An 18242-nucleotide genomic window follows, 5' to 3' on the forward strand; every position below is an offset into this window, starting at 1 on the left:
TAATAACTTTTGGAGGGACTCCCTAAACTAGAGTCTTAGGAGCAATAGAGAAAGGGTCACTTTGTATTTCTAAAGCGTAAGGAGAATACTTGGCATGAAAACATTTTCATCAAATCAGTGGATTAATACAGTTTTAAGACAAAATTCTCCAGACCTATCTACCTATCCCTTTCCATTTTCATGGTTTTTTTAATGAGAGTGAAAGAACTGATGTTTTGGAATGCAGGTTTGGGAAAGAGGTGAGACATCAAGTAAGTGTCAGAGAAGGTTTAATGTTGTACCATAATATTTTTATATATTTTATGTATATCTAATTATATCTAATTATACATATTTATAGCATATCTATATGTAAAACTTATATAATCATGTAGAAGGCTAATATGCATTTTAATAATGTGTGTGTACCTATGCATATATATATATGTATGTTTATATGGATGTACCATATCTATTTAAATAAAATGTTGAAGCTGGCAAAACAAAATTAAAATTGGTTAGATTGTTTATGTTTTGGAAAACTATGAAGAAAGGTAAGAGGATGGTAAATACAAAAGTCAAGTTCTCCTTAAGGTAAAGGGACAGGGCTGGTGACTGGCAAGGGGCACAAGAGATGGAAATGGGCATTTACTCTGGCAATTTCCTTTTTGAATATTTATGTGTTTCAACCTAGACATGACTTTCATATTAATCTTTAGGTGTAATGTCTTTTGCAATTAAACACGGTTAACTTTGAGAGGAATCTATGATTTTAGTCTTAAAAAGAAATATGCTTGCTCATCTTAGTATTTCTTGCTTGTATGCATAATGATGTAGCAATTTGTAGAAAGTCTCTGTGTGTGTGTGTGTGTGTGTGTGAGTGTGAGACAGAATTACTTACTGGTTAGATTAAGTGTTTTTCTGTCTTTTCTATTAGGACTAGTTTATTGTAACAATTCTCTAGAATAACAACAGCATGGTTTATTATAAAAAGTCATATTTTATAAATAAAGTTAATGTCAGTTTTTCCCCAAATACTTTTCTAGTAAGAAATTTGTACATAAAGACATTTTTATATGTATATACCTATGTACATATACACACATTACGCACACATGTGTATATATAGTTATTGAAACATAGAAATACAAACACCATACCATTTTAAAAGTTTTAAGTCCATGTTTATAACTTTTGATCAGTAAGGTGTTCATAGTTATAAAGCAGTGCATTTTTATTATTTATTTATTTATTTATTTTTAAAAGATTTTATTTATTTATTTGACAGAGGTCACAAGTAGGCAGAGAGAGGCAGGCAGAGAGAGGGGAAGGGAAGCAGGCCCCCTGCTGAGCAGCTAGCCTGATGCGGGACTGGATCCCAGGAGATCATGACCTGAGCCGAAGGCAGTAGCTTAACCCACTGAGCCACTCAGGTGCCCAAAGCAGTGTATTTTTAAATTAGGAATCCCTTACTTGTGATCAGTCTTTATCTTTCTTTTCATTTCAGAAATGTCATAAAATGTGATTACTCTCTTCTTGTGCAGTCATTATTTTAGTTAAAAGTTTGTTGAAAATCCATTTAATGACTAGGCTTTTAATCTATTCATAAGTATTTCCTTTTTTAAACTATGAGCCTTTAATTTTATATTTGGAAAATTTTAGTCCACTTGCATAGAATATTCTTCCTTATATTCAACATACACAAAATCTGTTCAAGTGATGCAAAATACTTTCTTAAATAAAATTTCTAAGATGTTTATCTGACAAAATATAATTGTGATACTTCCAAATAAATACCACCATTTAGTCTAGCCGTGTATAGATTTGTAGACATCAGTATTTGATGATACAACTAATGTATTGCGCTTTTAAAACTTTTCAATGTAATGAACTTTAGGGATTTTAGTTTTCATTCAAATACATTGGGAAACATTGTTAATACCATTTACTAATTACCATTTTTCAATAAATTACAGCTAAATATTTACCATTTTGGAGTTTAAAGTATGTCATCATGGCAAAGTTTCGAAGAAGGACTTGCATCATTTTGTCACTTTTTATTCTATTTATTTTCTCCCTGATGATGGGTTTAAAAATGCTGAGACCAAATAAAGCTACTTTTGGAGATCCTTTTGGACTTGAACTTCTTCCACTACTTCATCAACAAACTCGCTTAGGGAAAAGCTTCGATTCCCAAAACAATGACAAAATCAACCGTGAAACAAGTAACAAGAATTTAAAAAGTGTTGAAATCACTATGAAACCTTCCAAAGCCTCTGAACCTTACCTGGAAGAGCTGCAACCTCTGAATTATTATTTACATGTATTTTATTACAGTTGGTATGGAAATCCACAATTTGATGGTAAATATATACATTGGAACCATCCAGTCCTGAAGCATTGGGACCCTAGATTAACCAAGAATTATCCACAAGGGAAGCACAGTCCCCCGGATGACATTGGCTCCAGCTTTTACCCTGAGTTGGGAATTTACAGCTCTCGGGATCCTTCTGTCATTGAAACTCACATGAAACAAATGTACTCAGCTTCAATTGGTAATTATTTTTATGTGTGTGTGTTTAGATATGTGATCTGTGTGTGTGTGTCTGTGTGTAAATGTAGAACATTTAAGTTACTAATTACTCTTCACATTGTTATTAATTATAATCTTAAACTTATAAACTCTAAATTAAGCTGCATGTATGTTCTTAAACATCCAGGAAACCACTTTTTAATAGTACTTTAAAATGCATTGTATAATTTATAATTTTTGGAACATTTCTAGATATATTTTTATTGATTTCTAATTTAATATTAGAAATTTAAGAATTGAATTAGAAATTAGAAATAGAATGGAATTAGAAATTCAATTAGAGTAGAATTGAAATAGAAATAGACTTAGAATTGAATTGTCACCTACATAAGATACATTGGATTCTCCCACTTCAAGTATACAGCTCAGTGATGTTTCTGTAAAGTATACACCTGTTTAATCATTAGCCCAACATGAAGTAAAATATTGTATAGCCCAGAAACTTTCGTCGTGCTTCCCTCTTGCACCTTCATATTCTTCCCCAGGAAACTATGAATCTAATTTCTCTCACTGTAGTAGAATAGCTGTTAATGTTCTAATACTGTGTGAAAGTAGAATCATCTAGTGTGTGTGTAGGTGGGCAGGGGGGACCTTTTGCTCGGCACATCATTCTTAAGTTTACCCATGTTGTTAACTATGTCAGTAGTTGAGTTATAATTATTGCTGGGTAGTAATCCCCCATTGTATGATTATAGCCATTTGTTTCTGCATTCATCTGATGAATATTTGGACTGTTTCAAATTTTTGGCATGTAGTATATCATTTGGTCTTGTTTTTCTGTTTTTTAAAACTTGTCTCATCTCTGCTTTTTAAATCTATGCTTATTTATATGTAATAGAATAATGATATGGTTTATTTTAAATGTTTTGTTTGCTGTTTTCTATTTATACTATCCTATTCTCTTTTCTTCTTTTCTGCCTTTTTTTATAGGATATGTTTATCCCATTTTTTTTCTTCTGACTTTTATTTTATTTTATTTTATTTTATGATTGCTCTAAACTTTACAGTATGCACTTTAACTTAACTGGTCACAAATCTCTGGTTATTTTTGTTCCCTTTTTCTCTCAACTTTGTCTTCTCTCTAACTTCTGGCACTCCAGCTGCACACATTTACATAGATTTACATACATTATCCCACAGGTAATTAATAAAAAAATATATAATTGGGTGCCTGAGAATTCTTCAAATTAACCTACGCTTTAAAATAAAAAATGTCTCTGCTGTGTTTCCTCTCTTATTAGTGTCCCTAATACTAGGGCCACAAAAATAAATTGGGTGTTCCCATATTTTTATAGCTGTAAAAAGGGCCAAACTCATTATTGAGCTGATAGGTATATAGAGGTATGCAAGGCATTTCATGAACAAAACAATGTAGAATTCTGTGAATCTACATCAGGTATGCAAGATGACTTGTTTTTCTTCTGTAATTATTTTTTCCAATTATTTAAGAAAATTTAATTTATAGTATATACTTATAGCTCCAGTTTCTATGTTCTATGATATAAAATATGACATGAAATAGGATTGCTAAATTCAGAGAGCATTGACTACAGTCTCAGTTTACAATTTACTTTTGGGTAGAGGACCTTTCAAATGACTTTACTATTTTGTACAAAGAATTTCTATCACATTTAAGGCTTTTTTATTACAAGGTTGGCTTGTTTGTGACTGCTGTGCTTGACAAAAAATGGATATCCATGGTAGTTTCAGATTTTTTTTTTTTTAAAGCAAACTGAGCTTTATGCAATGAGTATTCACCCCACCCCAACCCCCTGGCCCCCAGGTATGATTTATCTGAAGAAATAATATGAAAATGACATCTTTGGTATGTTATTATTTGTGATTAGGAAGAAAACTTCCAGTTCATATGTAGTTTTATGCCTATCTTATGTTTATGAAGACCTTTTCCCCTTATATTATTTTACTATGACATAATATGTGTGAACATGAATTATTTGAAAACATTGTCAACAACATAATTATTTTAATTTTAAATGTTGACTGTTTCACTATTGATCAAATATTTCTTTTGGTAGGTGTCATGGAAAAATAAACCCTTTGATAGAAATAAAAGTGACATTTTAATCAATCTGTATGTTATTTCCTTATCAGTGAAGTATTGAATTATACTAATTTTTATTGAAATATTGACATTTAACATTCTGTAAGTTAAAGGTATATAGTGTAGTAATTTGATATATATTGTTCCATTTGATTACCATTGTAGCCATTAGTGAGTCCTTCTATCACATCTCCTAATTATTTTTCTAATAGTGGTGGAAAAAATGAAGATCTAGTCTCCTAGCAAGTGAATGTTTTTAATACAGTTTTGTTGTCTATAATCACTGTACTATGTATGAGATTTCCACATCTTATTTATGTATTAGTATCATATGTGTACCTTAAACAACCTCTCTCCCATTTCCCCACTACTGAGCCTGTGGTAACCACCATTTCACTCTTTGTTTTGTTTGCATTTCATACAAGCTATCGGACAGTATTTGTCTATGTCTAACTTAGCATAATGTTCTCAAGATACATCCATGTTGTTGCAACTGGCAGGATTTCACTACTTTTTCTGGTCGAAGAGTATTCCATTTTATATATGTATATGTTCACACTTTATACACACTTATATATATATGTGCGTGTGTGCACACATGTGCACGTATGCATCTATCTTTATCTGTCCATCTATCTGTTTTTATCACCATGTCTTCATCCATTTACTCATTGATGGACACATTTTGGCTGTCGTGTAATGCTGCAGTTACACAGGCATCCACATATCTCTTTGATAAAGTGTTAATTTCTTTTGGATTTATACCCAGAGTTGCGACTGCCAGATTATAAAGTAGTTCTATTTTTAATTTGCGGGGGGGACCTCTATACTCTTCTCCATAGTGGCTGAACCAATTTACATTCCCACCAACAGTGCACAAGAGTTACCTTTTCTATACATCCTTGCCAACACTTACTATCTTGTTTTCTTGATAATATCTGTTATAACATGTATGAAGGGCTATTTCACTATAGTTTTGATTTGTATTTCCTTGGTGGCTAATGATGTTGAACACCTTTCATGCCAACAGTGGCAAGTCTTTGGAAAAGTGCCTCTTAAGTTCTTCTGCTCATTTTTTAAGTGGATAATTTGTGGGGATTTGTTCATTATTGAGTTACAGGAATTCTATGTATATTTTGGGTATTAACCCATTATCTGTTAAATGATTTACAAATAATTTATTTGCCTTTTAGTTTCTTAATTGTTCCTTTCGCATTGTATAAGCTTTCAAGTTTGATGTAGTCCCACTTGTTAATTTTTTCTTACTTGGGCTTTGGCTGTCCTATCCAAATGTTTAAGTCTGATCCATTTCTAGGTGATTTTTGTGTGTGGTGTAAGATAGTCCAATTTTCTTTTCCTGCATTTGGTTATCCTGTGTTTCTGGCATCATTTGTTGAAGAGATATTCTTTCTCCATTGAATATTAATATTCTTTGCTTCCTTATTCTTTATTAGTTGACTATATATGTGGGGGTTTAATTCTAAGTACTCTATTTTATTCTGTTGATCTAAATGACTATTTTATACCTATTTTCATACTACTGTATAATTAGTATGGCATCATAGTATAATTTGAAATCAGTAAATATGGCCCCAGTTTTGTTTTTCTTTGTTATCATTGCTTTGTCTATACAGGGTTTTTTTGTGGCTCCATACAAATTTGAGGATTTTTTTCTTTATATTACTATGAAAAATGCTATAGGAATTTCTTTCTTTTTTTTTTTTGGCTTAAATAATGGAGGTTTTTTTTTTTTTTTTTTTAAAGATTTTATTTATTTATTTGACAGAGAGAGATTACAAGTAGGCAGAGAGGCAGGCAGAGAGAGACAGAGGAGGAAGCAGGCTCCCCGCTGAGCAGAGAGCCCGATGCGGGACTCGATCCCAGGACCCTGGGATCATGACCTGAGCCGAAGGCAGCGGCTTAACCCACTGAGCCACCCAGGTGCCCCAATAATGGAGGGTTTTAAAAATATATTTTTATTTTCATTCAATTAATTAACATAGGGTATTATTAGTTTCAGAGGTGGAGTTCAGTGATTCATGAGTCTTATATAGCACCTGGTGTTCATTACATCCTGTCACCTCCTTAATGTCCATCACTGAGTTACCCCATCCCCCCAGCCCTCTCCCCTCCAGCAATCTTCAGTTTTTCTCCTATGATTAAGAGTCTCTTATAGATTACCTTGCTCTGTGGAGTGCTTGCTTGCTTTCTTTCTTTCTTTCTTTCTTTCTTTCTCTCTTTCTCTCTTTCTCTCTTTCTCTCTTTCTCTCTTTCATTTTATTTATTTGTCAGCGAGCACACGCACAAGCAGGGGTAGCAGCAGGCGGAGAAGCAGGCTTCTCACTGAGCATGCAGCCTGACATGGGCTTTGATCCCAGGACTCTAGAATCATGACCTAAGCCAAAGGAAGACACTGAACCAACTGAGCCACCCAGGTATCCCACGCTCTGTGATATCATCTTGTATTATTTTACCCTTCCTTCACTTATGTTCCTCTATTTTGCTTTTTTAAATACCACATATGAGTGAAATCATATAGTAATTGTCTTTCTCTGATTCACTTATTTCACTCAGCATAATACCCTCCAGTTACATCCATGTCGATGTAAATGATAAGTATTCATCCTTTCTGATGACTAATATTCCATTGTATAAAAATATATACCAATCTTCCTGGGACACCTGGGTGGCTTAGTCGTTAAGCATCTGCCTTCGGCTTAGATCATGATCCCAGGGTCCTGGGATCGAGCCCCGCATCAGGCACCCTGCTTGGTGGGAGGCCTCCTTCTTTTTCTCCCACTCCCTCCTGCTATGTTCCCTCTATTGCTGTGTTTCTCTCTGTCAAATAAACAAAACCTTAAAATACACACACACACACTCACTATCTTTATCCATTCATCTGTCTATGGACATCTCACCTCGTTCTACAGTTTGCCTGTTGTGGATATTGCTGCTATAAACTGTGGGGTGTGGGTGTCCCTTTGGATCAATACATTTGTATTGTTGGGGTAAATACCTAGTAGTGCAATTGATGGGTCCATACGGTAGCTCTATTTTCAACTTTTTGAGGAACCTCCATACTGTTTTCCAGAATGACTATAGCAGCTTGTATTTTCACCAAAAGTATGCAAGGGATCCCCTTTCTCCATATCCTTGCCAATGCCCGTCATTTCCTGACATGTTAATTTTAGTCATTCTGAATGGTGTGAGGTGGTATCTCACTTCACACCATTGTGGTCTTGATTTGTATTTCCCTGTTGCCAAGTGATGTTGAGCATTTTTCCACGTGTCTGTGGCCATTTGGATGTCTTCTTTGCAGAAATGTCTGTTCATGTCTTCTGCCCATTTCTTGATTGGATTAATTATTCTTTGGGTGTTGAGATTGAGAAGTTCTTTATAGATTTTGGATACTAACCCTTTTTCATAAGGCATTTGCAAATATCTTTTATTCTGTCAGTTGTCTTTTGGCTTTGTTGACTGTTTCCTTTGCTGTGCAAAAGCTTTTTATTTAGGTGAAGTCCCAATAGTTCATTTTTGCCTTTGTTTCCCTTGACTTTGGAGACGCATCTGGCAAGAAGTTGCTGTGGCCAAGGTCAGAGTGGTTGGTTCCTGAGTTCTCTTCTAGGATGTTGATGGATTCCTCTCACATTGAGGTCTTTCATCTATTTTGAGTCTGTTTTTGTGAACGAGATAAGGAAATGGTCCAATTTCATTCTTCCATGTAGCTGTCCAATTTTCCCAACACCATTTGTTGAAAAGACTGTCTTTTTTCCATTGGAAATTATTTCCTGCTTTGTTGAAGATTAGTTGATCATAAAGTTGATGGTCCATTTCTGGTTTCCGTGTTCTGTTGTTCCATGGATCTATGTGTCTGTTTTTGTGCCAGTACCCTATCAACTTGATGATTACAGTTTTGTAATAGAACTTGAAGCCTGGAATTGTGATGCCACCAGCTTTGGTTTCCTTTTTGAACATTCCTTTGGCTTTTCTGTTTCCATACAAATTTTAGGATTATTTGTTCCAGCTCTCTGAAAAAAAGTTGATGGTATTTTGATAGGGATTGCATTAAATGTGCAGATTGCTCTAGGTAGCGTAGACTTTTTTAACAATATTTGTTCTTCCAATCCAGGAGCATGAACGTTTTTCCATTTATGTCTTCCTCGGTTTTGTTTATATATAGTGTTCTGTTCTATAGTGTTCTGAGTACAGATCCTTTGCCTCTTTGGTTCGGCTCATTTCTAGGTATCTTATGGCTTTGGGTGCAATTGTAAATGGGATCAGTTCTTTAATTTCTGTTTCTTCTGTCTTGCTTTTGGTGTATAAAAACGCAACTGATTTCGGTGCATTGATTTTATATCTGCCACTTTACGGAATTCTTGTATGTGTTGTAACAATTTGGGGACAGAGTCTCTTGGGCTTGCCACATAGAGTATCATGTCATCTGAGAAGAGTGAGAGTTTGACTTCTTTGCTAGTGTGGATGCCTTTTATTTCTTTTTGTTGTCTGATTGTTGTCTGTCTGGTACTATGTTGGGCAACAGTGGTGAGAGTGCATACCTGTTGTGTTCCCGACTTTGGGGAGAACCTCACAGTTTTTCCCCATTGAGAATATTTACAGTGGGCTTTTTGTATACTGCTTTTATGATATTGAGGTATATTACCCCTATCTATACACTACAAAGAGTTTTAATCAAAAAAGGATGCTGGGGCACCTATGTGGTTCAATCAGTTAAGCATCTGCCTGGGGCTCAGTTCATGATCTCACGTTCCTAGAATTAAGCCTGGTGTCACTCTCTGCCTAGCAGGGAGTATGCTTCTCCCTTTCCCTCTGCCCCTGCTTGTTCTCCCTCTTCTCTCTTTCAAATAAAATCTTAAAAAAAAAAAAAAAAAAAAAAGCTGTACTTTGTCCAATGCTTCTTCTGCATCTATTGAGGGGATCATGTGGTTCTTGGCCTTTTATTAATGTACTTTATTCGTTGATTTGAGGATGTTGAACCACCTTTGCTGCTCAGAAATAAATCCCACTTGGTTGTGGTGAATACTCTTTTTAATGTACTGTTGGATCCTATTGGCTAGTATCTTCTTGAGAATTTTTGCATACATGTTCATTAGGGTTATTGGTCTGTAATTCTCTTTTTTTGATGGGGTCTTTGTCTGGTTTTGGGATCAAGATAATGCTAGCCTCATAGAATGAGATTGGAAAGTTGCCTTCCATTTCTGTTTTTTGAAACATTTTCAGAATTATAGTTATTCTTTAAATGTTTGGTAGAATTCCCTAGGAAAGCCATCTGGCCCTGGGCTCTTTTTATTGGGAGATTTTTGATTACTGCTTCAATTTCCTTGCTGGTTATGGGTCTGCTCAGGTTTTCTGTTTCTTCTTGGTTCAGTTTTGGTAGTTTGTATGTCTCTAGGCATGCATCCGTTTCTTTCAGATTGCCTAATTCGTTTGTGTATCGTTGCCCAGAATGTTTTTATAATTCCTAGTATTTCTTTGATGTTGGTTGTGATCCTCTTTTCTTTCATTCATGATTTTTATTTGGATCCTTTATTTATTTGGGTCTTTTTTCTTTTTGATAAGTCTGGCCAGGGATTTATCAATCTTATTCTTAAAAAAAAACCAGCTCCTAGTTTTGTCGATCTGTACTGTTCTTTTGTTTTTTATTTCATTGATTTCTGCTCTACTCTTAATTCACTTCTACTGGGTTTAGGCTTTATTTGCTGCTCTTTCTCCAGTTCCTTCAGGTGTAAGGTTAGGTTGTGTAGTTGAAAGGCTTATATTGCTATGTACTTCGCTCTTAGGACCGGTTTTGCTGCATCCCAAAGATTTTGAACAGTTGTGTTTTTATTCTCATTTGTATCCATGATTTTTTTTTTTTTTAACTACTTTAATTTTCTGGTTGACCCATTCATTCTTTAGTAGGATGCTCTTTAGCCCTCCATGTATTTGAGCTCTTTCCAAATTTCCTCTTGTAATTTGACATCAACTTTGAAAGCATTGTAGTCTGAGAATATGCAGTTAATGATCCCAGTAATTTAGTACCAGTTGAGATCTGATTTGTGGCCTAGTATGTGATCTATTCTGGAGAATGTTCCATATACACTTGTGAAAAATATGTATTCTGTTCCTTTAAGGTGGAATATTCCGAATACATCTGTGAAGTCTATCTTGTCCCGTGTGTCATTCAAAACCCTTGTTTCCTTGTTGATCTTCTGCTTAGGTGATCTGTCCATTGCATTGAGTGGGGTGTTAAAGACATCTCTTGTCATTTTTGTTTTTGTTACTAATTCATTTATGTAATTTTGTTATTAGTTGGGTTTTTTGTTGTTGTTATTGTTGCTATTTGTTTATGTAATTGACTGTTCCCCAGTTAGGGGCATAAATATTTACATTTGTTAGATCTTGTTGAATAGACCCTTTAATCATGATATAGTATTCTTCCTCATCTCTTATTAGAGTGTTTAGCTTAAAATCTAATTTGTCTGCTATAAGGATTGCCACCCCACCTTTATTTTGATATCCATTAGCACAATAAATGATTTTTCACCCCCTTTATTTCAATCTGGTGTTGTCTTTGGGTTCAAAATGAGTCGTTTGCAGACAGCAAATTGATGGGTCTTGCTTTTTTATCCAGTCTGATGCCCAGTGTCTTTTGATCGGGGTATTTAGGTCATTTTAATTCAGAGTAACTATTGAAAGATATGAATTTAATGCCATCGTAGTACCTGTGAATTCAGTTTTGTGTATAATCTCTGTTTCTTTCTGGTCTGTGTTACCTTTGAGTTCTCTGTTTGCTTAAGGATCCCCTTTAATATTTCCTGCAGGGCTGGTTTAGTGATCACAAACTCTGTTTCTGTTTGTCCTGGAAGCTCTTTATGTCTCCTCCTATTCTGAATGACAACCTTTCTGGATAAAGTATTCTTGACTGTATTTTTTTTTTTCTCATTTAGCACCCTTAATAGTATCACACCATACCTTTCTTGCCTTCCAGGTTTATGTGGGTAGGTCTGCTGCCTGTCTAATGTTTCTATCCTCGAACATTACTGACCTCTTGTCCTGAGCTGCTTTCAGCATTTTCTCTTTGTCTCTGAGTTGTATAAGTTTCACTATTATATGTCAGGGTGTTGACCTATTTTTTGGGGGGGGGGATGGGGGACTCCTCTGTGCCTCCTAGACTTGAATGCCTGTTTCCTTCCTCAGATTAGGGATGTTCTCAGCTATAATTTGCTTCTTCCACCCCTCCCTCTTTCCTCTTCTTCTGGAATCCCAATTATTCTAAGTGTTTTGTCTTATGGTATCACTTCTATCTTGAATTCTCCCCTTCATGATCTGGTAGTTTATCTTTTTCTCAGCTTCTTTATTTTCCATCATTTGGTGTTCTATATCACTAATTTTCTCTTCTTCCTCATTTCTCCCAGAAGTTAGAGCCTCAATTTTTTTTCTGAAGATTTTATTTATTTGAGAGAGAAAACACAAGCATGGGGAGGGGCAGAGGGAGAATGAGAATCAGGCTCCCTACTGATCAGGGAGCCACATGCAGCACTCGATCCTAGGACACTGGGATCATGACCTGAGCTGAAGGCAGATAGTTAACCAACTGAGCCACCCAGGCATGCAGTCTCATTTTTTTTTTTTAATCATATCTCATTAGTAGCCTTTTTTTTTAAATTTCAACCTCATTAGATTTTATTTCTTTTATTTCTCCAGAAAGGGATTCTCTAGTGTTTCCTATGCTTTTTAAAGTCCATATTGTATCTTTATAATCAGAATAATGATTCTGATAATTCCATCATTTACATCCAAACTGATTAGGTCCTTGGAAGTCAGTATTGCCTCTTATTCTCTTTTTTCAGGGGTTTTTCCATCCTGTCATTTTGTCCAGAGAAGAATAGGTGAGAGAACAAAATCATAAAAAAGCAACAATGACCTCAGAGAATTATACTAAACTCAGAGACCAGAAACCAACAAGGAAAAAAAAAATATATATGTAATCAGACACTTGAACAAAACCAAGCAATACTCTAGATACACTAAATCCTGATTGTATTTTGGTCTTTTAGAAAACTAGGTACCAAAACTGTATAGAAAGAAAAACCTATGTATATATACAAAAATGAATACTATTGGAAAGATAGAATGTAACTGCAAAAATAAAAATTAAAAGAGAGTTAAAAATATAATCAGGTGAACAGAACAGAGCAATACACTTGATTCTGGGTGTATTTTGGTCTCTTTTTTAGAAGAAATTACATCTCAAAATTGTAGAGCAAGAAAAACATACATACAAAAACAAAATATAATGAAAGAATAAAATGGAACTAAAAACAAAAATTTAAAAAGACTTAAAAGACTTGATAAAAGAAATTAGTTGAAAAGGAAAATGAATTAAAATTGAAAGACTAAAGAATCATGAGAAAAATACCCCAAATTTTACATACTATTTTCTCCTAGTGTTGGAATTTTGCATTTCTGCGTGATCAGTAAACTTGCTCTTAGCCAGATATTCTTGCTGATCTTCTGGGGGAGGGGCCTCTTACACTGATTCTCAGGTGTCTTTGCCCCTGGTGTAACTGCATTGCTGTTGCCAGGGGGTTGGGCTCACTGTAGGTGGCTTTGGATTTCTCTATGTAGCTTTTGTTCCCTGAAGGCTTTCTGCCTTTAGAGGATAAAAATAGAAGTGGCAGTGTCTTGATCTCTGGAGTTGAAAGATCCTGGACCCCCACTCCTCAGTGCATTCTCTGGAAAAAGCAGTTAGTCACTTTGATCTCACTGTTTTCTCTCAGCACTCTGCTCGCCCAGCCTATAACCAAGTGCTTTGATCTCAGGCACACTGCCTCCTGGTGTGGAGTCTCCAAACCCTGCAGTACAGTTTGCACCTGTGCTGCTTCTCCCAGGGGATGCAAAAGGGTCTTGCTTCTGCCACTTGCTGGACCTTGATTGGAGAGTGGTTGCCTTATCAACTGTGCTGTGGCTTATGGGAACACCCAGCTGAAAGCCTACTCCTGGGCTCACTGATTGCAGCTGGCATCCCTGCTCAAATGCCTGTGAGCTCTGCTACATTCATACATTCATGCACACTCCTTCTTTCTGTGACCTTGGAGATTCTGAGACCATACTATCCCAGCTAGGATTCTGTCTGCTTTGCCACCTAAGCGCCTTTCAGGCGGGGATGTTCCTCACTTTCAGAAGACTTCTGAAAGTTCCAGTTTTGCACTCTGCTGCTATATCACTTTCTGGTAGTCGGCTTTCAGAGTGTCCCTCCCCCATGGTTTATCTTCCAACATATCGCCTCAAGAGTCACTTCTCCACACCTCCTACCTTGCCAAAATTGAACACATTTCTATTTGTAGAATTGCAGCAATTCTTTTCTTGGGCCTCCGGTTGAATTTGCCAGTGTTCAGAATGATTTGATAGCTCTCTAGCTGAATTCCAGGGACCAGATGAAATGAGGGTCCCCTACTCCTTTGCTGTCTTCCCTAGTTCCCCACCATCTGCTATAGGAATTTTCATACTGATTGTGTTGAATATATAAATGGCTTTGATAACATGGACATTTAAAAAATTTATATGAGAGAGAGTGAGAACAAGAGGGGAGAGGGAGAAGCAGACTCCCTCCTGAGTGGGGAGCCTGACTCAGGGCTCGACCCCAGGACCCTGAGATCATGACCTGAGATGAAGGCAGATGCTTTACTAACTGAGCCACCAAGCACTCTGATAACATGGACATTTTAACAATATTAACTCTTCACATCCTTGACATGGGATGTCTTTCCATTTATTTATGTCATCTTCAGTTTCTTTTAGCAGACTTTTGTAGTTTTCATAGGTCTTTAACTTGGTTAAATTTATTATTAGGTATCTTATTATTTTTGATGCTATTGTGAATGGTAGTTTTCTTTAGTTTTTTTTTTTTTTTTTTCCAGATGCTTTATGGTTAATGTATAGAAAACAACTGATTTCTGTGTTTTGATTTTATACCCTGCAACTTTATTGTATTCATTGACTAGACCCAATAGTATTTTATTTCAGTCTTTGGGATTTTCAACATAGAAGATCATATCATCTGTAAAGAACAACAGTTTTAATTCTTCCTTTCCTATTTGGTTGATTTTTCTTTGTCCTGCCTGATTGTATTAGCTAGGACTTCCAGTACTATGTTGAATAAGACTGGTGACAGTGGGCACCTTTGTATTATATTTGATCTTAGAGGAAGAGCTTTCTGTTTCTCTTCATTGAATATGATGTTACTGTGGGTTTGTTGTATATTACTTTCATTATGTTGAGGTATGTTCTTTCTATACTCAATCTGTCGAGGGATTTTATCATGAAATAATGTTGTATTTTATCAAATGTCTTTTTTTTTTAACATCTTTTGAGATGATACATTTTTTATTTTTCATTCTACTAAGCTGGCGTATCACAATTATTGATTTATATATGTTGAACCATCCTTGAACCCTAGGAATAGGAATAAGTCCCACTTGGTGTATAATCCTTTCAGTGAATTCTTGAATTTGGTTTGCTAATGTTTTGTTTAGAATTATTGCATCTGTATCCATCAAGGATATTGGTCTCTAGGTTTCTATTCTTGTAGGGTCGTTATCTTGTTTTGGTAGCAGAGTATTGCTTACTTCATATAGAAACTTTGGAAGTGTTTCCTTCTCTCCATCTTTTTGGAAAAATTTGATAATTGGCTGTAATTCTTCCTTTAACATTGATATACTTCACCAGGGAAGGGATCTGGTCTGCATACTTCAGTGTTGGGAGGTTTTTGATTATTGACTTATTCTCTTTACATGTTATCATTTTGTTCAGATTCTGTATTTATTCTTGGTTCAGTCTCAGAACATTATAGGATTGTAGGAAATTATTCATTTCTTCTATGTTCTGTAATTTGCTCACATATACTTGTTTATAGTAGTCTCTTAGCCTATTTCTATAGCCAATTATAATTTCCTCTCATCCATTTGATTTTATTTGTTTGAGTTTTCTCTCTTACTTAGTACTCTTGATAAAGTGTTATCAAATTTATCTTTCAAAAAAACCAACTTTGCGTTGACTTTTTCTATTGTTTTTCTGGTCTCTTACACATTTTTTTCCCCCAACTCTTGTATTTATTATTTCCCTCCTTCTGCTAACTCTGAGCTTTCTTTGTTCTTTTACTTCTTTGAGGTATAAATTATGTTTAAAGTTATGTTTATTTGCAGTCTTTCTCATTTCTTAATATATGCATTTATTGCTATAAACTTCTAGAAATGTTGTGTAGCATCCCATTTGTTTTGGTATGTTGTGTTTCCGTTTTCATTTGAAGATACTGATTCCCTTTTTAATCTGTTGTTTCACTTATTGGTTGTTAAAGAGTTATGTATTTGTAGATTTTCTAGCTATTTTTTTTGATGTAAGGATAGCTATCCCTACTTCCTTTTGGTTTCTATTTGCATATATTTTGTTTTTATTCCTTCACTTTGAGTGTAATGTGCATTCTTAAACCTGAAATTGATCTTTTATTGGTACCACATAGCTGGATCTTGTTCTTTATTCACTTTGTCACTGTGTGTTTTTTGATTGGTGAATTCAATTCATTTATATTTAGGGCAATTATTAATATGTAAGGACTTACTAATGTCATCTTATTAATTGCTTTCTGGTTTTATTTTACCCTGTTTCTGCAACCTTTATAAATTTGTTATTTTCCATGATGGTATGTCAGTCAGCAAACCCCCCCACCCCACCTTTTTTTTTTTTTTTTTTTTTTTTTTTGGTCTTTTGTAGATCTGCTCTAGGTTTTGGTCTTGTGGCTACTATTGGGCTTACGTAAAACACTGTATAAAAACATCCATTTTAGGCTGAGAACAGCTTATCTTTGATTGCCTATAAAGTCTTCACCATTTTACTTCTTCTTTTTATACAACTGACATTAGAGTTTATCTACATTTTGTTGTATAATTTATAATAGCTGTAGTTATTTTCCCAACTTTCTGTTAACCTTTGTACTATAGTTTAGTTAATAAATACATCATTACTAATATAGAGTTAGAGTTTTCTATGTGTGACTGTATTATTTTCACTTTTACCACTGTGTTGTGTACTTTCATATGTTTTTATGAGTCTGATAAGCCTGTTTTCATTTCAGCTTAAAGAACTTCTTTCAGTATTTCTTGCAAGACAGATCTAGTAATAGTGAGCTCTTTCACATTTTGTGTGTTTGAGAAGGCTTTTACTTGTCCTTCATATCTGAGGGTTAACTCTTGGATAAAGTATTCTTAGCTGGCCATTTTTGTCCTTCAGTTCTTTGAATATGTCATTCCACTCCACTGGCATGTAGAATTCTTCAAAGAAATCCACTGATACCCTAATGGTTTTTCTATTGTAGGTTACATTATTTTTTTTTTTCTGTATCTTTTCTTGTTGACCTTAATTTCTTTTAGCAGTGTTTTGTACTTTCCATTGTACAAGCCTGTCAAATCCTTGGTTAATTCCCAAGTATTTTATTCCTTTTGATGCTATCATATTGGAATTATTTTTGCAATATCCTTTTCAGAACATTCATTGGTAGTATAGAAATGCAACTGATTTTTCCATGTTCTCTTTGTATCCTGCTACTTTACTGAAGTTATTTATTCATTTTATTTATTTATTTATTTATTTATTTATTTTGAGGGGGGCTTGAGAGTCTTCCATATATAAAATCATTTCACTTGCACACAGATAATTTTACTACTTTCTTTACACCTTGGGTGTCTTTTCCCTTCCTTATTGTTCTGGCTAGATCCTTCAGCACTATGTGTTTTGCTTTTTGTTTTTGTTTTTATGTTATGCTTTTCTTTTCCTCCAAATTTTTGTTTAAGTTCTAGTTATTTGACATATACTGTAATATTGGATTCAGGAGAAGAATTTTGCAATTTATCACTTACATACAACATCCCATGTTCATCACAACATGTGACGACCTTAATACACATCAACCATTTAGTCCATCCCCTGCCTCGCTTCCTCCATCAACCCTATTTTTTCTCTATAATTAAGAATCTCTAGGGACGCCTGGGTGGCTCAGTTGGTTAAGCAGCTGCCTTCAGCTCAGGTCATGATCCCAGCGTCCTGGGATCAAGTCCTGCATCGGGCTCCTTGCTCGGCGGGGAGCCTGCTTCTCCCTCTGCCTCTGCCTGCCATTCTGTCTGCCTGTGCTCGCTCTCTCTCCCTCTCTCTCTGATAAATAAATAAAATCTTAAAAAAAAAATGAATCTCTATAATTCTCTAAAATTAAGTTTTCCCCCCTTCCCATATGTTCATCTGTTTCGTTTCTTGAAATTCCACATGGGAGTGAAATTATATGGTATTTGTCTTTTTCTGACACATTTATTTCACTTAGCTTAATACAGTCTAGCTTCATCTACATCATTGCAAATGGCAAGGTTCCCCCTCCTCCCCCTTTTTTTGATAGCTCAGTAGTTTCAGTGCTATGTTAAATGGAAGTGGTAAAAGTAGCCATCCTGTCTTGGTCTTGATTCTCTAGGAAAAACTTTGAATCTCACTGTTGGCTATTCACTGTGGGTTTTGTTGTTGTTGTTGTTGGCTATTCACTGTGGTTTTTTGTTGTTGGTGGTGATGGTG

The 18242-nt window shown here is 35.1% G+C and overlaps 1 protein-coding gene across 2 annotated transcripts in view; it reads left to right on the forward strand.

Moving 5' to 3' along the window:
• The window catches only part of MANEA (mannosidase endo-alpha), an 84263-nt gene that overhangs the window by 12168 nt on the left and 53853 nt on the right, over nucleotides 1–18242 (forward strand). The window contains exon 2 of one of the 2 annotated variants that reach the window (XM_004767061.3): nucleotides 1956–2534. In XM_004767061.3, the coding sequence (XP_004767118.1) occupies nucleotides 1994–2534 (541 nt within the window). In that variant the 5' untranslated portion in view covers nucleotides 1956–1993. The remainder of the gene's footprint in view (nucleotides 1–1955; nucleotides 2535–18242) is intronic. The other variant, XM_045084231.1, reaches the window with a different exon arrangement.

The sequence above is a fragment of the Mustela putorius genome, unplaced genomic scaffold (assembly GCF_011764305.1).
Source record: "Mustela putorius furo isolate JIRA1106 unplaced genomic scaffold, ASM1176430v1.1 tig00000759_pilon_pilon_pilon, whole genome shotgun sequence".
Lineage (NCBI taxonomy): Eukaryota > Metazoa > Chordata > Mammalia > Carnivora > Mustelidae > Mustela > Mustela putorius.